We start from the raw sequence: 21,866 nt of genomic DNA, 5'->3' as shown, positions 1-21,866 counted from the left end.
AGTCATGTTGCTGTCAGTTCCTTGCTCCTTAAAAGACTTATCGATTATAGCATTGAAGACTGAAGAAAGTACTCTCCACATACAGGGCAAAACAACTGTCTAATGACATCCTTAGACTATGACAAAGTTGAAACTTCCCAGTTTTCGGCTTAAGTCACTGTACCTGCTGTTTTCTATGAAGCTACTCAGGATGGATAATGTTCTCTCTTGATTATCTCCAGACTCCCCCAGGGAGTTATCTTTGCCCACCCCACCCCCCCCCCCCCACCCCTCCCCCCGCTATTTCCTCTCTTCTCTACATGTTGCCCCTCGGTGACATCATTCAAAAACACACTCTTGGTCTCCACGCGTACACTGATGACACTCAGCTGTACCTCACCACCACCCCTCTACTTTCTTTAAATTGTCAGACTGCTTCTCCGACATCCAGTACTAGATGAGCCAGACTGTTCACAAACTCACTGTGATATTTGTCCCGGAGATATCTTCAGGTAACCAGAACGATTTTGATGAAAGGTCACAGGCCTGAAACGTTAACTCCGCTTCTCTCTCCACAGATGCTGCCAGATCTTCTGAGTATTTCCATCACTTTCTGTTTTTATTTCAGATCTCCAACATCTGCAGTATTTTGCTTATATGACAAAAGAGACCACTGTTTTTTTGTAAAAAACCCCAGAGTAATTGATATTCAGAAGTCCATATAGCTGGCAGTCCAGAGAATTGTTAAATGAATGGTACTTACTGGGCATCACACCCATTTCTATGCTTGTTGCCCTACATTGGTTCCCGGCCCAGCAATGCCTCCATTTTAAAATTCTCATCCTTGTTTTCAAATCCTTTGACGGCCTCATCTTCCCTATCTCTGTAACCTGCTCCAGCCCTACAACGTTCTGAGATCTTTGTGCTCCTTCAATTCTGGCCTCTTGGGTATCCCCGATTGTAATCACTCCATCATTGACGGCCGTGTCCTCAGCTGCCTAGGCCCTAAGTTTTGGACTCCTCTCCCTAAACTCTCCGCCTCTCTTCCCTCTGCTTCTTTGAGATGCCCCTAAATACCTACCTCTTTGACCAAGCTTTTGAGCATGTGTTGCAATATCTACTTGTGGTTTGGTGTCATATTTTGTTTGAAAAGGCTCCTGTGAAGCATCTTGTGATGTTTTATTGCATTAAAGGTGCTATATGTATGTAAGTTGTTGTTAGTGATGCCCATCATCCAAGATAGTGCCATTGCTTGCAATAAAATTAACATTTTCACAAAAACATCAGATAAATTTCTAATATGCATGTTATTTTCTTTTATAAAAAGGGTGTGTATTTTTAACAAAAAGCACTCCCTGTAGACTTTTCTTCCCTTTGTTTTATTTTTAAAATGCAAGTGTAAGTGAGGATTATAGGACTCCATAGAAATGGACGGGATGCCCAGGAAGTACCATTCATTTAACAATTAACCATCTCTGGGGTGCCAGCTGATGAATATGCCAGAATATGAATTTCTGAATAATATCAGTTACTCTTGTGTTTTTTTATTTTAAAAAAACTGTTGTCTCTTTTGTCAACTGCATATGTTGAAAGATTTTTTTAAACCAGCTCAAATAGCATAATTTGTCCTCTTGTTCATGATGCACTGTCATTCCATGAAAGAGTAAAGCAGTGCAACCACAGTTTCTGGCAACTATTGATAGTTTTGTGTTGTGGACCTACATGAGACTGAATTGAGAATATCTAAACTCATTTTATGTCAGACTGCTGGAGAGGAAGGGAAACTTTCATCCTATCTCTGAGGTAAATTCAAACCCAACTCCTTGAGGCAAAAGGGCAATGTTATAGCCTTCAGCACGCTGACCCCCTGCATAATTTCAGATTTATTATTTACTACTTTTGTGTTTAATTTTAATTTAAGGTCTCCTTTTGAGTAGAATAATGGAACATTAGCATCCATGATTACTTGGATGAGTAAGGCAGTGAGTAGCTGAGCTAAGTAGGCCAGTCAGGTCTCAACCTAATCCCTTTCAGTTTGCTGAAATGAACTGAGGTAGTATTTCGGAGCTACAGTTGGCATCAGTACTCCTGAATTTAGGTAGAGCAGATCAGCAAGGGCTTTTGTTCCCTATTCACTATTCAGTGACACCCTGTTGAAAATATGCATATGTGAATTTTGGATGAAAGTTTGGATCAACTGTATGACTCATTTGTGAAGTAACTTGGCAGCATGTGAGGTTCAAGCAGGATGACCCCACTTGGGTGTAGGGTACAAGAGGTGATCAGTAGCCACGGGCACATACCTCAGCAAGGAATCAAAACCTTTGGAAGAGCCATGGGAAAGAGAAAATAGGCAGTGAAAAAAAGGATAAAAAGATTATTTAAAAGAGACAGTTGCCCTCATTGTTTTTAAAATCATCTGCTTTGGTTAATTCCAGTACAGAATATAGTAACATTAATAAAATTAGGGAGGGTTGTAGGGTTGAGAAAATTTAGATAATTTGTTTTCTAGAGAATTGTGAGCTGCTTCCTGCCACGTGTAGCAACAGCAGTGTGAAATGCATGTGATCTCTTTTCTTTAAAATAGTAAATTTCCCTCCATGAGTTTGATCGTCTGTTAATAGTTAATCGACCTGACTGGTAATTACAGTCATTACAAAGTAAATGTGGGGAGTGTATTTTTCTTTTAAGGCTGTAACAGGAGATAAAGATAGTGCTTTCAGTGCAAACACTAGTATCTTTGTTCACCTATAGATATTGCCCAAATTTGCACAGATTAATTGTGGAGATGGTGGTTTTAAAAAGGACTTGGTCCTTTATTCCATTTACTGTACGCCATTAGATTTATCTAGGATAGATAGGTGTTCCAAATATAGATGATAGGAGCTATTACTTCCACTTGCTATTTTACAGTAATCAGTCCATCTAGTGATGATTTAATAAATGCACAAAAGCAAAATTTTGTGAATATTGTAAATCTGAAATAAAAACAGAAAATGCTAGTAGTACTCAGAAGTTCTGGCAGCATCTGTGGAGAGAGAAATAGAGTTAACATTTCAGATCAATGACCTTTCATCATTAATTTAACTCTGGAACATGCAGATTTGATTTAAGCATGTGTTTGTGTGCGTGTATGTTTTGTTTGACATCCAAGATCATTTTGTCTTTGTCTACAGACCTTGCTTATGAATAATTTGCATTTGGAAGAAAATGTATATTGGAATATGTTGCCATAGACAGCTAAAACTTTAGTGATTTGGTACCTGTTTGTGATTGGGGGGAAAGCACTGACTTTGGAGCATTGTTTTTTTTAAAAAAGAAGGAACTTTATCAATACAGAAAGTATCAGTTAAAAACAATGGGGCTCTATAATTGAACTTGCAACAGCAAAATTTGTGGCTCTATGCCCCTGTCCTTTCCTTTATGGCCTATGTTCATTAACAAAATTGGTTCTTTGAATGGTTTTTATTTGTCTTTGTAATTCATTTGTTACAAGAGCACAAGAACTTGCATTTGCATAGAGCCTTTTGTTCTCAGGACATTTCAAAGTGCTTCACAAGCAATGAGGTACTATTGAAGTGCAGTTGCTGTTAAGTTTGCAAATATCACAGCCAATTTGCTCACAAGGTCCCACAGAGAGCAAGTAAGATGATTGATCAGTTTTAGTTGGTATTAGCTGGCTAGAACACTGGGATAACTTCCTGTTGTTCTTCAAAGAATACCATGTTACATTGACTTGAACTACCAGAACAGTGTAGCACTTCCTCAATAGTACACTCATGAGTTAGCTTAGATTATTCACTCAAGTCATGGTTTGAGGCCTGAACCTTCCACTCAGAGGCAAGAGATCATTGTCGAATCAATGAGAAGCAACTTTGATATATACCAATACAAAAGCAGCAGTATAATTCAGGATATGACACATAAGCACACTAAATACAAGAATGTCTCATTGTTTAGGCTTCTCATTTTATGGTGTATAACTGCACTTCAGTGCCAAGTCAAGTTTAAACATTTCTCAGCTGCTTGTTGCCCTTACAGTTACTGGTGTAACATAGTAATATCCTTAAATCATTAGCTTCAGTCACCATCTTAAACAGTTTTCTGGCTGCTGTCAACCCAAGTTCAAAGGGTGTATTGAGCTTTAGTAGTGGTGCTTAATGCAGGCGTGGATCATTACTGTCACATTTCAGCCTTCACGAGGATAACCAATGTGCAAATATCTAAGCAAAATACTGCAGATGCTGGAAATCTGAAATAAAAACAGAAAATGCTGGAAATACTCAGCAGGTCTGGCAGCATCTGTGGCGAGAGAAGCAGAGTTAACGTTTCAGGTCAGTGACCTTTTATCAAACAAAGACAAAATGATGAGCTTGGATATCAAACAAAACACACACACGAGCTTAAATCAAATCCATATGTTCCAGAGTCAATTCATGATGAAATGATGACAGTTGCTGTCAGACCTTGTGAGTGCAACCAGCATTTTCTGTTTTTATTTCAGATTTCCAACATTCGCAGTATTTTGCTTTTGTGCATTTATTAAAACATCACTAGTTGGACCGATTACTGTAAAATAGCAAGTGGAAGTAATAGCCCCTCCTATCTATATTTGGAACACCTATCTATCCTAGATAAATCTAATGGCGTACCAGTAAATGGAATAAAGGACCAAGTCCTTCTTAAAGCCATTATCTCCATGATGAAAGGTAACAGACCTGAAGCGTTTTCTGTTTTTATTGCTAATATCTAAATAGGGGGGAAAAATCCCTGAAGTGGATAACAAAGATGATGATTGGGATGGAAATAGAGTTCTGGAATACCTTGCATAACTTGGCCCATTGAATATGTATTACAGAAGAAGATAATTCATACTTGTACACAGATACTTATTTATATACTGTGGACAGAAAATGGACATTTTCCCTGTGAAAGTCTGCACACTGCTGAAGACACATTATTTCATATGGTTTGGGAGTGCCTTAAGAGATGGGACTTCTGGCAGGTTATTATTAAAGAAAGGCAACACCATTTTATTTGAATGTGTTCTGAGTTCACCTTTGGACATTTCACCAAGTGCAGGTTTTTTGTTTTCATTCAGTTTGCAGGCCAATAAGTCATTATTTTTACACGAAAAATTGAAATTCTACACATTTAAACTCAAAATCTGTTGACTGTGAGCAGACTAGAGAAATTAATTAAGTTTAGACATGGGCCAGAATTTTATGCCCCCTGGGTGTGGGCCAGGGAGGTGTAAAATACTGAGGCTGATGGGATGGGTCGGGGGGTGCCATGCCTGTTGCCTCCCTGCCCCTGCTGTTATTTCACCAATGGGGTGGTGGGGGGGGTGGGGGGGAGGGGTGGTTGGGAGTTGGCAAGTGGCCACCTGCCCTTAGGCCAATTGAAACCCTTAAGTAGCCAATTAAGTAACATTTAAAGGCCTCTTCACACCTCCACTAGTATTTTATCAGTGCCAGATGGGCCCTTCACTTGTGAAGGCTACCAAGTAATACATGACAGCGTCCTTGCAGTCTGGGGGGGGGAGTGAGGGGGGCTCGAAATCAGGTACCCTGTGCCCCACAGAGGGACCCCCCCCCCCCCCCCCCAAGCACCAGCCATCCCATTGAAACAGCCATCCCTGCCTTACATTCTGACACACCCCTCCCTCGCTGGGGCCTAGCCATTGGCCACACGAGGCCCCACACACTTACCTCCATTCTGGGGCCACCTCCATTGTTGCTGGGCCTGGATGGCTGCAGTCCCAGCAGTAGCCTCCACGCCTGGTGCCGTTGCTGGGCCTGAAAAGCTACTGGCCCTCTGATTGGCCAGCAGCTCTTGGAGGCAGGACTAACTGCCTCAGAGGGGCCGAAGTCCTGACTGCAGCCAAATAAGGGCCTGAGCCACGCAAAATATCAGCTGGAGGGTGGAGCCACTGTTTCATCGTTAAATTACGGCCATGGTTAAATTTTAGATAGAATAGTTATATTTGCTGATGGTCTTTACAAAGTGCATTAAATACATGTCTTTTGAGTTTTGACCCGGAATTGTTGTGATCTTTTTTGTAATTGCATAAGTATGAGAGGAAACTGTTAACAGGGTAAATCACAATGTTTCAAAGGGATTTATTTTTATATGCAGGTTTCAAATTATTTTATTTCCTTAATCCTGTGAATTCTGCACAATTTTCCCAGCTGAGTGGATGGCTGTAGCCTTGTTTCCAAGTGTTTGTGTTTACCAATGGTACAGTATAATTTACCACCAGAAAATGCAGAGCATTCATGGGTATCAATTGCTCACTTCTCAGAAATTTCAGTTACATTGGATTACAATTATGACTTGGAACTCTGACTTCCCATCCCCTTCCTACCTGATGTGTAGTGTCGCACCCTCATTGCAGTCATGGCTTCCAATTGTGTGCTGTTAATGGATAATTACTATGGTTCTGATCTTTATCATGAGAAACTTGAGCTAGCCATGGTCACTCCTTAAATGAAAAGGTGGGAGAAACCAGCAAATACATTATTCAGCATAACTGAAAGTGACAACACTTAAAGATACACATCCAGCATTGTACTGAAATACTAGACGTTTCGATTTGTTTCCCTTGTAAAGGCATGACCCATTTTAAGTGATATCTAACCTGACCCTGAGGTTGCTGTGCCCTATTTAATCTTGTCCCTTGATCTTTTTACATGTGAGGACCTTAGAATGAGTCTGAATGAACTTATCAGAAATATTTTTGTTGTAGAGTACTGAACTTGTGTAAGAACAAAATAAATCCATTTGTTAGATAAATGGTGCTGACAGCAACTGTTATTTTCTGTGACTTTATCAAAAGCAAACAGCCTGGATACCTTACAGAATTTGGTTAATGATCCCACTGATAGGAATTATTCTGATAAATTTAAGGTCACATGACCAGGCGAAGTCCAATCGAATTTAGAGACTCTGGGTGGGGGGGTGGGGGTTACTGATGAGAAGATAAGATAATCAACTTGCATTAGCGTGGATACTGAAGCAAACAATGCAGCAATGCTATAGATACCAAGATAGGTAGGAAAATGGACTTTGTTACAGCTGATAATGAAAGATCATTTGAACTATTAGTGTCTAATAGATCATTGAGTTTCACTTCTGGAGAATAGCAAGACAAAGCAATTTGAAAGGTATAGAGCTGCTGTTGCTAGGCATCCATATTCCATAGAGGTAGCTAGAAAAGCTTTTGTTTTCTTACTAAAATCATGCCTGATCATTGAATTAGTTAAATAGCTATTTGTAGAATTCTATGGGTTAAATACTTTGCTAATTTCTGTTTATTTATTCATGTAGTTGGAATGAGTTTTTAATCACTGTCATGGCCAGTATGACCTGATTTTCTTGGTTAGGCTGTTTTGTAATTGTAACCTCATTAGTCGCTTATTCCTGATTGTAGAGGTAATCTTTCTTTTTGAGTCCTTACCTTTTGGAGTGTCCTATCATGAGGTGTTACCCTTCCTTATTAAAATGTTTCTTTATAGTTTCTAACGTCGTCCAGCAGACTCTGACACCTCATTTCTTAGTCTCTGAAAATATCATTGGTGCTGCCTAGGAGAGGCCAAGAATTTGTTTACTTGGAGAGAGAGGGTAATCTGGTTTATATGTTTTTGTATTTATGTTACAAAAAAGGTTGCACACCCAACCATTCAAGTAGAACATTACATAAAATTCATTGCACCTATTATCACATGGTCTGAAGAAGTAGTTTAAAATTCTTGTACCACCATTTTCAAACCTGTAGAAAAGTGCTGTACGCTATTCTGGCTGTCTGACCTGAGCTGTTGATTTTTGATGGAGAAGAAATAAGTTAAATTCGTGTGTAAGGGAAACCCTGGGTTAGGATCATTATAGAAATTTGAAAGAGTCAGAAAATTATTGGACAGCTGGTTCATCTCCTGATTGGTTTGAGATTCTTGTACATTATGCCAAGTCTGGCAACAGGGCTTCAAGTTTAGGCCAATCATCAGAGCCAACTGTATAAACAGGTGACTTGATTATTCTAGTGTTGTGATCCCTCCAGGACTGTCCTACAATCTCCAGGAACTAATAATTAATAATGGGCGGCACAGTGGCGCAGTGGTTAGCACCGCAGCCTCACAGCTCCAGCGACCCGGGTTCAATTCTGGGTACTGCCTGTGTGGAGTTTGCAAGTTCTCCCTGTGTCTGCGTGGATTTTCTCCGGGTGCTCCGGTTTCCTCCCACAAGCCAAAAGACTTGCAGGTTGGTAGTAAATTGGCCATTATAAATTGCCCCTAGTATAGGTAGGTGGTAGGGAAATATAGGGACAGGTGGGGATGTGGTAGGAATATGGGATTAGTGTAGGATTAGTATAAATGGGTGGTTGATGGTCGGCACAGACTCAGTGGGCAGAAGGGCCTGTTTCAGTGCTGTATCTCTAAACTAAACTAAGCTCCTGGACACTGCAGCTAGCAACCTGGGTGGAGGTGGGGCTGGTGAGGAGGAAATCACAAAGGCATTAAACAAAAATTATCTTTGAACGCTTATTTACAACTAATAAATATATTCAAGATGGGGGGAAAATAGCTCTTTGACTGGTTGGGAAGTCTGAGACTATGTGATGAAAGCTCCAGAAGTACCTTGATGCAGGGTTGGAAACCTTAGATTATTCTGAGATAAATGTTACTGTTAAGCCATAATTTGACAATTTGTACCTTAATCAAAATGTACTGTAATTGTAAATCTAGATTGTTTTATTACATGTTGAAAATAGTTGCCTTTTGTCTAAGAGCATCAATTTCAAATCTCAGCAACTTGTTTTTGTAGCAGTAACATTACTTGCCCTTTGGTGTGTGATCCGTTGGTAAGAGTCACAGGATTACGAGTAATATCCAAGATAAACATTGTGTTTTATTATAACAATTGGAACATATATACATAAATAGTAACTGCAGGAGCTAGACTTAAACATGTCTTACTATGTTGGCCTCCACCCACAACTAACTGGTCACGTGTGACTCTATATCACTTCCTCTGATGATGTTCACTTGCAGTCCTTAAGGTGGTCCGGTCTTGAGGTCGTCCCACAGCATAGTATGTTTTTCCAAAGATAACATATGTACAAGCAACAACAATGTGTGGTTCAGACTAACTATACATAATAGAACAAAACTTTATTTACAGATCAACAAATTTAACAGTCTCTACATTTTAGAGGAGGTTTGCTTATATGCCAGGATCTTTTTGTTGTGAATCTCTTCCCTTGTTTGGAAAGCTCAGATAAATGATGACTGGCAACATAGCCAATCCCTCTGGCCTCTGAGTACTTGCCGCAATGAACTGAAGTCTGAGGAGGGACTCCCAGTCATACCGCCTCTTTGTACCAAGACTTTATGCCATTTCTTTATATGGACCGACCCAATACACTCAACCTGGATATGTTCTGCCATTTTTAGTGCAGGTATGGTGACAATTTCTGGACCTCGGAATGATGGAAGTCCTGCGACGGCTAGTTCAGTTGTGTCTACAATGTAGAATGTTTGTGGTGGCCACTTGAAGTTCCCATAGCTGCACTGTAAGGTTATTGTTTCAATGCACTTGATTGCCTACAATGGTTCTCCAATCAGCCTAGCTGTGGTGCATTGCATCATAGATTCCCAGTTCTTGAAGTACATGTCCATCATTATATGAATTGGCAAAATATTTGGACTTACTCTGATGTCAATTTTTACTCTGAGCTTGTGCCTGCCACTCTTCTGTGGACATACAATCTCAATTATGGTGAATGCCTCAGATTGCGTAATAGCTTTGACATGCTGATCTAAATTAACTGTGGAATGCTTGCTCGATATTCATACGAATGCACTCTTATCATGTTCTTCTTCAATCTGTCTCTCTGCTGACCTGATATATATGCTTGGGCTTCTATTGTGTGTTGGCATACTTGCTGCATTTGCCATCCCTTCTTGCAGACGCTGTCTCTGCCTGTGATCTGCAACCATTCTTGTGTGCAGTATTTGAGTTCGGCCTTTTCTACTGCCTTGCCCAATTTCCTCGCATGTCACAAGCTTTGCACAGGTCCTGGTACACCGGACAGTTGTGAATTGGATGGGTCAGACCACATTTGCCACAAGGCTTAGAACACTTCTGCGCCTTGGTAACCATACCGATTTTTGTAGCCGCGCCCAACGCTTGTAACTGTCGGCACCCAGCCATGATGGCTTCAAATTTCCTTCCACCGTTGAGCAGCGCATCTTTGGTGTGCCCTTTCTTCTTTTCTAGCAGGTCTTATTGAAAGGCCTCTAGTGGGGTAGAATTGATTACCAGTTTTATAACTTGTTCTGATAATTCGGTATCAGTAAAGTCACAATGTAGAGTTTTGTCTTGGCCCTTCGCAACAAACTGATCAATGGACTCATCTTGCCTTTGCCGGTAGGTCATAGGTTCGAGTCTATGTACACGGAAATTTAGCTGTACCTTTAGTTGCTGCTCCAGGAATATCTTATGAGGATCCTTCAGATCTTCATCTGACAATCATGAGTTATTGAGCTGCAGCAAACCTTCACTGCCAAGTGCAATCTTAATCTTGGTAACTTGCTTCGCTGGTTCAGTGACTTCCACATCTCGGAAACATAGCTGTGTTTGCAGGTTTTGCAGGTATTTTTCACAGAAACAGTTCTTTTGTTGCCCTTTTAAGAGAAATACAGTATCTGACCCTTTTAAGAGAAATAGACCATTGTATGCACAGGCAGGCTGTGCTGATTGTTGATACAGCTGTCGTTTTTTCTTTCAACAGTTGGTTTTTATCAAACTTTCTTTTAAGATTGCTAGCTTGCAGTTACTAACAACTGCTATAGCCTTTCAGCCTGTGATGGACCTCCCAGTGGTGCTGTCTATTTCTTCCCACTCTTTTGGGCTTAGGCCCTGCCCACATGGGAGAAAAATCAGGAAAGCTGAAACAGTAATGACTTCAGCCACAGCCCTTAAAATGTTTCGACCCACTGCCAGATAAGTGAAAACTCTGATCTCCTGGCAAATTGCCTGCTGTATTTACTGAGCTCGTACCTCCCGGGGTTCTGGATGTATCCTTACTCATGCAGTTTTGTGGGGTCTCTTGCAAGCTGCTCTCCCACTGGATCTTAGGCAACTCGGGCAGCTTGCTGTTCTTTTTTGATGTTTTCTTCAGAAAAAATCAAAAATTGCCACGATGTGATATTTGGTGGTCTTCAGAAAAAATTGAAAGATCCTGCGCTGTCAACATGCAATATTGTTCTTTGGTGTGTGATCTATTGTTAAGAGTCACAGGAATATAAGTAATATTGAAAATAAATGTGGGGTTTTACTATAACAGAACTGGAACATATATAAATAAATAGTAACTGCAGGAGCTAAACTTGAATACATCTTACTATGCTGGGCACCACCCACAACTAAATGGTCACATGTGACTCGACATCACTTCATCTGATGATGTTCACTTGCAGTCCTTAAGGTGGTCCGGTCTTAAGGTTGTCCCCACAACATAGTATTTCTGTCAAATTTAATGAGGCAACTTTTTGTTCTCTTAAACAAGAGTGTACTTAAAGTTGTGCATGGTTCATTTTGTTAAACTATATATATTTATTTAGTCCTCAGGTGCAACAATGGCATTTCTTTTTTTTAAATCTAGAATTGAAAATCCAGTGTTGCTCCAATGTCTGTCTGAAAAAATCTGGTAACATTGATTTAGCTGCCAAAAAGAATCAACTTCCTTGCCTGACAGCACTCTGGCATTTTTACTGCTCTTTGCTTCTTAACCACTTTAGTGACATAAGGTTGGCCATTTGTAATTTACCGCTGAATTGGAAGTTAGTATTTTTGACTAGCCTGGGAGCAGATTAGAGGTCCCTAAGACTGGAAATCTTTACCAACACAGTATGCAGCAGTAGGCTCAGTTGACATATATATTCATCAGTAGCTGGCAACTGTTGAATAAGTAAGCTTGTAGTCTGCACTGGAAGAGTTAAGATAATACTGGAGGCTAGGACTACTTTATGATCTTAATCTGAAATGTTCTCTTTAACATTGGATTTCCACCAAACCTGCTTCATAAAGTTAAGATTTTATGTTTGCATCATTAATCTTATTTTTTCCTTTTAGAAACTGGCATCTTAAGAACTATTTTCCCTGCTATCTTTTAATGGTTATCATGACATAATTCTAACCCTTTCCCTCCCCTTGTAAAACAGTTGAATATTTAGGTGTATTCTAGATGCATACCGTTGGTTTGTATTTTGAGAAAAGCATGGATGGTTCAAAGTTGGTGAAAATGGTAATTACAAATTTTGGAAGTGCAGTTATGTTACTTGGTGTGGAGGTCAGTATTCACTAAAACTGTCCCTTTACAGTAATTAATTGTGAAACAGAACTGTGTATTTGTGCAGTTTTGTATTAAACCTACAAAATGTTTAGGTATTGTAGTTTGGCATCTACTAACAATTTGAATAAAAAATCGAGAAAGGAAGCACTGGAAGACACTCCATCATTAGAGGGAAGGTAGATTACCTCAGTGTCAATTTCTTCATTGTCAAGCTGAAATAATACATTTTGACAAACAGTTTGGCTGAGAGAGTACCAAATCTTTCTCCCTTGTGTGCTATAGACTTTTGTATTAATGTGAAGACTGTTCCTTTAAGAAACTTCAGTAAGTTGCAGTATATATGGAGACTGACTATTTGATATTTTCAAAGAATTTGCGTCAATGTTGCATCCACTCCAGTGAAAACATTTTTAAGATTTAGAAGACTTCATTTGTTGCTCACTGCTATCCTGTTGATTACTTAGAACAAAGGCACATCAGGAGCCGTAAAATAGTTTGACAACTAGGTTGGGGAAAGTGGTTAAAGTGTCACTGCAGTAGCTGTAGAGCAGTTCACTGTTGGCTGGGAAGGTTTGTTTATCTTTTGCAGAGCATTTTTCTCTGGTGGGGTTTGATATATGGAAGATAGATTAGTATTTTGACATGGAGCATGTCGAACAAACAGTCTTATCTCTGCACCATGGTATCCTGACCTGGAAAGAGTGATGAACTAAAGACAGGACTGGGTGCAGCACAGGGGAGGAGATGGTACAGCTACTGGCAGTTGAAGGGTATGTTATTTTGTGAAGCTAATCAGAAAGCATTAACCATATTTAAACTCTGATCCTTTGTGTAATAAAGTGGAACCCTGCAAAATCTTAAATATCATTCCAAATACTGCATATCCGTGCTGATGTAGTCTCAAGCATTTGAGTTTTCTACAGTTAAGGCTAAAACTAAACACTGGGTTGGTGCTGTGGTGAAATAAATACAGTGCAATTGGCAATTTCTGGAATGGAATATTTGTTCCCTGTAAGCAATGGCATGGTGTAAGTTTCCTTAGCATTCCTTGCATTGTGGTAAGTTTACACAAAGTATCAAGCTAAATAAACTGCTGCCGGTTTTTTCACAGTGATACAGGCAAAGGATTGGGACAGAGGCAAGGCTAAGATCTAGACCCAGGAGTGGAGCACAAGGCAAGGATGATTTATGGAATGGGTGAAACACTTTGCGGAGAACAAGCTCGATATACTACTAGGCCATCTACCTGAAAATAAATAACTGCTGATAATCTTTTGATGGACTTTTTGTCCATTCCCATTGGTTTGAGTTCATATGGTGATGGTTGAGCTATGTTGCGTAGCATTTAAGTTCTGTCAGTGAAAGATTTTATACAGTGGTATTGTGTAATCGGGTCAGCATATTTGTTCACATGCTTTGTTCTCTCATTTAAGCTGTATATGGTCAGGAAAGAATTTGGAGGAAGTGCCTTTGTTAGGCAAAAACAGCATTTATACCAACATGAAAGAAAGAAATATGGCATATTGGCAAAACCAAAGACCTAGATACAAATAGCCCACCTGTTTCTTATTCTGGTTTTAACAGGATTTGCACAGGAATGCTCTTGTCATCTCTAAAATGGAACAGGGAAAAGTGATACTTGGCAGATACTTTTAAAAACAAACATTTTTGATTCTGAAGCAACACATTAGAGATGAACAATGATTCCTGATCAGTGCAGGTCCCTGGCATGGTGGTTATTTGTTTTCATAATTGCAATTTTGGCAATTTATTTTCGTCAGCTTTTATACTGGTAAGAACACCACATAACGCGCCATACATGGAGTGTTGTATTTATAAAGGAAATTGGAGGTAAATCTTAGAGAAATACCATCTGGAAATATGTACCAGATACAGCTGGAGGAATCGAAATAATATCACACATTTAAATTATTCTATTTAAATTTCATTTCATCAGAGGCACTGGAGCTACATCACCTGAACATTGAAATGCAAGTGCGTGCATGTCAAAGCCTGCCAAAAGGACTATCCTGGGGTCCATATGAAGGTTCAATAAACAGCAGTAACAAAAGTACCCTGGGAAGTGACAACACGGTAGGATGCAATTTTTGTATACAAAGGTTCATATCGGGAAAAAAACTGATACATTTATCAGGCTAGAAATTAATTCTGAAACCTTGAGCTTTGTATGCACAGAATAAGTATTATAATTTATATTTTATTAAGAATTTTCTTTATACTTCATTTGTTTTCCATGAGTTGACTGATTATCTTCAGCAACGGCAAAACTGATGTTATTTGCTTTGTATCAGCAGCTAACCAATGAACTTCTGAGAATGCTATGGTCAATTAATTGTTGTGTCATACTCATGCGAGGAAGGTACTCAAATGCTAGGGTTTCCATTATACTTAAGATGGATTATCTTAGTTTTATTTCCAGTTGAATTAATTTTGTCAGTTTCAACCTAGTCCCTATTGTCTGGTGCATAGCATGGAGTTGCTCACAATTTGGCACTCAGTTGCTAGTCACAGTGTGCAGGAAATGTCATGGTGTTTTTCTGAGGTTGACCATTGTAGCAGTATGCAGGGGAAATAATGTTCAAAAAATAAAATTGCAGTGTTTGAAGGAGTTTTTTAAAATTCGTTTCATGGGATGTGGGTGTCGCTGGCAAGGCCACTATTTGTTGCCCATCCCTAATTGCCCTCGAGAAGGTGGTGGTGAGCTGCGTTCTTGAACTGCTGCAGTCCATGTGGGGTAGGTACACCCACAGTGCTATTAGGAAGGGAGTTCCAGGATTCTGATCCAGTGACAGTGAAGGAACAGTGATATAGTTCCAAGACAGGATGGTGTGTGGCTTGGAAAGGAACCTGCAGGTGATGGTGTTTCCGTGCATCTGCGGCCCTTGTGCTTCTAGGTGCAAGAGGTGGCAGATTTGGAAGATGCTGTCGCAGGAGTCTTGGTGAGTTGCTGCAGTGCATTTTGTATATGGTACACACTGCTGCCACTGTGCATCAGTGGTGGAGGGAGTGAATATTTAAGGTGGTGGATGGGGTGCCCATCAAGTGGGCTGCTTTGTCCTGGATGGCGTCAAGCTTCTTGAATGTTATTGGAGCAACTCTCATTCAGGCAGTGGAGAGTATTTCATCACATTCCTGACTTGTGACTTCTGCAGCTAACTTTGCCATTGCTGAATTTTGAGCAGCCCCTTTGACTCATTTTATTTAGTTGTATAAAATGCTTTGACCTTTTCACTGGCCTCATGAGTTTCAGTTGTATTGGTATAGCATGGATTTATTTTTCTTGGCAAGTTTTTATATAAATCATATTCAAACCTTGGTAACAACTGTCAAATGCACTTTAAACTTAAATATAGTTCTGTGCCAGAATGAAACAATACATTGCTCCACCAGAACGATTATAAGCATTGCAATCTCTCTCAAGTCTAATGTGATGGTAGTCAGAATGCAGATTGCAATTCAGATTGAAGGAACAGGAACTTGACTTTTCAACCAGTGGGAAGCTGCTAAATCACTTAGTAAAATGATTATCGCTGTATTGAACCTTGAGCAAAAAGGGATAGATTTTCTCAATCTATAGAGGAATGAAATCTATTGCATATGCTCATTTAAGGGTGGATGCAAGAAGTACTGAAATTGTCTTCAACCAATTTCAACTCAGTTGGGAATGCTTTTAGAAGTCCTAAAAAGGCCAACCTTAACTTTTTAAGATTCTGCGACTTCTATTAGCACAAACGCACTATTCAATTTTGCTTTATTGTACAAAACTGGTGAATCTGCAGTGTTATAGCTCATTGTTTTTAAAAAAATCAATTAGAAAGAAATCAATCGACATATGAATAGTGTTATGACCAGGTGCGAAAGGTGTCTTGGGGCCTTTTACTGGCTTCACCTGGTTTTATTGTAACCAGGTTTAATGTTAAATGGAAAATATAGTAAAGAGGTGTTTGACGCAATATCAGAAGAGTTTCTTGTTTTCTGTGAGCTCACTTGATTGCAGGTTGTCTTGCTGTTCATCGGGGCCCAGTGTTCTTCTTAAACCTCGTTCACGTGGGAGACTTTTCTCTCTTTGAGGTTCACGTTTTTTCACAAGATTCAGTTCCGTGGGAAAGAGATGGAGACGGGCAGGACGGGAGATGAGGTTCTGTTCCAACCCAGAGCACACGGCTTTCTCAGTTCAAATCCTCTGTTGGAAGTTCAAATTCAAAACCTCCAACAGTCAGTCAATCATGTGACCAAAACTGGTCTGACCACTTCTTCTGTGTATTGGGGAAGCAACGATTGGGTCCCCATTGTTCCAACACTGCCTGTTACTATTCAAATGTCTTTCTAGTCAGGGGCTGGCAATTTTAAGTTTTAATGTTCATGTGGTGAAATAATGTGGTTCCTCAGTCTTGGCAGGTGGGGGAGTTTGCCTGACAATAGTATGATCCTCAGTGATGCTAGGAAAAAAAAGACATTTGGGATCCTCATGACATTAGTTAAATAAATGAATCTGTGCATATAATGTGCTATAGTTACTTAGAAAAAAATGCATTTTGCTCACTTACCACAGTTGCATAAATGTTAGGAAGTAGAAAGTTCACTACAAAAATAAATTGCACACGAAAATTAATTTGAATACATTCTGATTCATATTGACAAACGCAGGACATTTCAGGATGAGTGTTGTATGGTCTACAATGGTTAGATTTTAGTCTCATACATACGAATAGCAAGATAAAAAATGATACAATAATTGAGTTTTTGACTAATCATGGCAATCAATCCCTATTATTTCAGCAGACCCAGAAGAAAACCCTTAGTGATGAAAATTTTCAGGATTCAGACGTGCAAAGTCACCTGTTGTTCCCAAGCATTCTATACTTGACATATGTCATGTCTCAAGTTACTTGTATACTGTATCCCAAAATGCTTTCTAAAAAGAAGTGTATCTAATTTGCCTTTGAATGAATCAAAACTATCTTCTTCCACCATCTCCCACGGCAGCCTGCTCCATAGTTTTACCACTCACTCGCTGAAATAATGGCCGGAATTTTATTGGCATGCGTGGGTCCCGCTGCTGGGACCAAATGCAGGTTGAATGATGGGACCATGGAGAGGATCTTGCGGCGGCCAATTAAGAGGCCGCTGCCAGGACAGCGGCCCGCCTCTCCGAGCTGCTGGCCCTATCAAAGGGCTTGCAGCTCGGCAGTCTCGGCAGGGCCACCAACAGAGCTGGCCACTGCTGAAGCTGCAGTAAGAAGGAGAGGGCTGCTCTATGTTGAGGTGCCCTCAAAGGGTGGGTAAGGAATGTTCTTAATGTGCTGGGGCTAGGCAGGCTGGCCCTGGTGGTCGGAAGAGTGAACTCTCTAGCGGTGGCATCGCAGCTGTGGGGAGGGCCCCCTCCATGGGAGTTGGAGCCTCTGGGAAGGAAGCCCTCCACCCTCTGGAAGTCGCTGGGAGGCCACCTTGATGTTCCTGGCAGCACCAGTAAAATGCCGGTTGGGGCGTAAAATGGCCGTTGATAGGTCACTTAATTGGCTGTCTGCCACTCGAAATATCCCATAGTGACGGCAAGACATTGGGCTTCCCTCCCAATGCCTTTCCCCACTATTTTACCAGTTCTTTTGCCTCCCAGCCCATCTCCACAGGGCTGATAAAATCCTGGCCACTGCTTCTGAAGATTAATTTTGAATTTACTTCCCTTTGAGCACAGGCTGTGTCCTCTGGTTTGACAGTTCGTCATGGTCTACATTATCTAGTCCCCTTAGAATCCTAAAAATAGCATTCATTTCCCCTCTCAACCATCTATATTCCAGTGAGAACATGTCCTCTTTACATAATCGCTTCTCATAATCCAGTTCCTCCATCCCCTCAGTCATTCTTGTTGCTTTCGTCTGTATCATTTCCATAGCTGCAATATCCTTTTTGTACTGTGGTGACCAGAGCTATATGCAGTATCCTAAGTGTGGGTTGCACCAATCATTTATAAAGTGGCAGGATTACCTCAATATTTTGGCTCAGTATTGACCTTTTAATGCATCTCAATCAACATACCTTCCAATTTTTTTTGTAGTGTGTGGGCGCTTTGTTACATTTTTTTCCACGCCATGAGTGTGTGGTAACTTAAAGCGGCTTACTTGTGCGCGGCCTGCGTGGGAACTTTTGAGTTGCTGCACAGTTGCACAACTTAGAGTGAATGTTGATCCTGGTACTCACTGCCACTGAATATTGTTGTGATAGCTTCAATTGTCAATCAGGACCCCTGGATTTCTCTCTTTTTGCACACGCATTATTTCCATTTAAGTAATAGTCCCTTCCTGGATATTTCTCCCCCTCTGTGAAGCTCTTTGCTTGTCTCTACATTGAATTTCATCTGCCAGTTTGCCCAATTCCCAGGTATTTTCAAATCCTCCTATATCTTATCCTGTTCAGCTTTGCAGTCCACCAGGTTCATTACCTTTGTATCATTTGCAAACCTCGCCCTGTGCTTGTGACTCCTATCTCCAAATCATTTATGGAAATATTAAACAAAAATATTAAAACCTCCTCCCAGTGTGATGCCAGTGCCTGGCCCACCACTCTGAGTTCTATCCATCAATCAATTATATGTTCATTGCAGAATATTCCCATTGCTTCTCCAGAGAAGTGTATCAAAGGCCTTGCTGGAATCCAAGTAGATCACATCCACTGCCTTACCTGTACCAGGCTCCTTTGTATAAAATTAGATTGGTAAAATGATCTCTTCATAAACCCATATTAAATATCTTCTATGGCTTTATTTCCATCCAAGTAGTCTTATAATCAATGCAACGGCACTCATCGGTCACTTTACTCAATAATTCAGCAGCTTCATACTGGTTTCATACAGGCAGGGTTTCCATAACTTTACATAGAAGCACAGAATCCTTACAGTGCAGAAGGAGGCCATTCGGCCCATCGTGCCTACACTGGCTCTCTGAAAGAGCAATTCACTCAGTTCCATTCCCCTGCCTTCTCCCCGTAACCCTGCACATTCTTCCTTTTCATATAACTGTGTAATTCCCTTTTGAATGCTTCAATTTAACCTCCCTCCACTGTATTCTCAGGCAGAGTATTCCAGACCTTAACCACTGCATGAAAAAGTTTTTCCTCATGTCTCTTACCAAATACTTCAATTTTGTGCCCTCTTGTTCTTGATCCTTTCACGAGTGGGAACAGTTTCTCTCTATCTACTCTGTCCAGACCCCTCATGATTTTGAATACCTCTATCAAATCACCTCTCAACCTTCTCTTCCCCAAGGAAAACAGTCCTAATTTCTCCAATCTGTCTTCGTAACTGAAATTCCTAATCCCTGGAACCATTCTCGTCAATCTTTTCTGCAGTCTCTCCAATGCCCTTGCGTCTTTCCTAAAGTGCGGCGCCCAGAACTGGATGCAGTACTCCAGCTGAGGCCGAACTAGTGTCTTATACAAGTTCAACATAACTTCCTTGCTCTTGTACTCAATGCCCCTATTAATAAAGCCCAGGACACTATATGCTCTATTAACCATGCTCTCAACCTGTCCTGCCACCTTCAATGACTTATGCACATATACGCCCAGGTCCCTCTGCTCCTGCACCCCCTTTAGAATTGTACCGTTTATTTTATCTTGTCTCTCCATGTTCATTTCACATTTCTCTGCGTTGAACTTCATCTGCCACCTGTCTGCCCATTCCACCAACTTGTCTATGTCCTTTTGAAGTTCTACACTATCCTCCTCACAGTCCACAGTGCTTCCAAGTTTCGTATCATCTGCAAACTTTGAAATTGTGCCCTGTACATCAAGGTCTAGGTCATTAATATATATCAGGAAAAGCAAGGGTCCCAACACTGATCCCTGGGGAACTCCACTACAAACCTTCCTGTAGCCCAAAAAACATCCATTAACCACTATTCTTTGTTTCCTGTCACTGAGCCAATTTCGTATCCATGATGTTACCATCCCTTTTATTCCATGAGCTACAAGTTTGCTCACAAGTCTGTTGTGTGGCACTGTATCAAAGTCCATGTACACCACATCAACAGCATTGCCCTCATCAACCCCCTCTGTTACCTCCTCAAAAAACTCCAGCAAATTAGTTAAACATGATTTTCCCTTAAGAAATCCATGCTGGCTTTCCTTAATTAACTCTCATTTGTCCATATGACTATTGATTTTGTCCCGAATTATTTTTTCTAGAAATTTTCCCACCACTGAAGTTCAACTGACTGGCCTGTAGTTGCTGGGCTTATCTTTACACCCTTTTTTGAACAAGGGTGTAATGTTTGCAGTTCTCCAGTCCTTTGGCACCACCCCTGAGTCTAAAGAAGACTGAAAAATTATGGCCAGTGGCTCTGCAATTTCCACTCTCACTTCCGTCAGTATCCTTGGATGCATCTCATCTGGTCCTGGTGCTTTCTACAGTTTAAGTACAGACAGCCTATCTAATACTTTCTCTTTATCAATTTTAAACCCCTCTCATGTCTGATTTACCTCCTCTTTCAACATTGCCTGGGTTGCATCTTCTTCTTTGGTAAAGGCAGATGCAAAGTATTCATTTAATACCTCAGCTATGTCCTCTGCCTCCATGTGTAAATCCCCTTTCTGGTCCCTAATCGGCCCCTCTCCTCCTTTTACCACCCTTTTACTATTCATATGCCTGTAGAAAACTTTGGCATTTCCTTTAATGCTAGCTTCCACTCTCTTTTCATGCTCTTTCTTTGCTTCTCTTATTTGCTTTTTCACTTCCCCCTCTGGACGTTCAATATTCAGCCTGGTTCTCAATAGTATTTTCTACCTGGCTTCTATCATAAACACACTTTTTCTTCTTTATCTTAATCTCTACCTCTTTTGTCATCCAGGGAGCTCTGGATTTGTTTGCCCTACTTTTCCCTTTCAAGGGAACATATCTTGACTGTGCCCGATCTGTCTCTTTGTTCATCTACCGGTTTTCCTGCCAGCTTTTGACTCCAATTTATTCACCCCAGCTCCATTCTTACCCCTTTGAAGTTGGCCTTCCCCCAGTTAATTATTCTTATGCAATGGGCATCAAACTCAATAGTCTGTATTCCATGACGTCACTTCTACTTTTTTTCAAAGCAAGACAGGTACTTGCCTTTTCTCTAGTCCTCTCCAGATATCCGTGATCTCTGGAAGATTTGTGCCAGAGTTTCTGCAGTTTCCTCCCTTAGTTATTCAGATGCATCTTATTCAGTCCCTGAGATTTCATTACTGTTAGGAACATGGGAACAGGAGTAGACTGTTTAGCCTCTCTAGTCTCTTCTGCCATTCGCTGAGATTGTGACTGATCTGCAACCCAACTCTATATACCTGCCTTTGCCCCATATCCTTTAATCCCTTTGGGTTAGCAAAAATCTATCAATTTCGCATTAAAACTTAACAATTGATCTGGCATCTATTACCATTTACAGAAGCGAGTTCCAGGCTACTTCTATCCTTTGTGTGTCGAAGTGTTTCCTAATTTCACCCTGTAAGATTTGGCTCTAAATTTTAGTCTATGCCCCCTAGCCCT

At 40.5% G+C, this 21,866-nt stretch overlaps 1 protein-coding gene across 9 annotated transcripts in view; it reads left to right on the top strand.

Annotated features, from left to right (window-relative positions):
* Positions 1-21,866, top strand: part of zfpm1 (zinc finger protein, FOG family member 1) — a 264,761-nt gene that overhangs the window by 188,389 nt on the left and 54,506 nt on the right. For 6 of the 9 annotated variants that reach the window (XM_068049279.1, XM_068049282.1, XM_068049283.1 and 3 more), the window contains one exon: positions 14,289-14,425. The exons of 2 other annotated variants lie outside the window; for them this stretch is intronic. In XM_068049279.1, the coding sequence (XP_067905380.1) occupies positions 14,289-14,425 (137 nt within the window). Of the gene's footprint in view, positions 1-14,288; positions 14,426-21,866 lie in introns of those variants that run through there. One more of the 9 variants, XM_068049285.1, reaches the window with a different exon arrangement.

The sequence above is a fragment of the Heterodontus francisci genome, chromosome 17, assembly GCF_036365525.1.
Source record: "Heterodontus francisci isolate sHetFra1 chromosome 17, sHetFra1.hap1, whole genome shotgun sequence".
NCBI classification, from domain to species: Eukaryota; Metazoa; Chordata; class Chondrichthyes; order Heterodontiformes; family Heterodontidae; genus Heterodontus; species Heterodontus francisci.
This window is presented reverse-complemented; position numbering and strand designations above follow the sequence as displayed.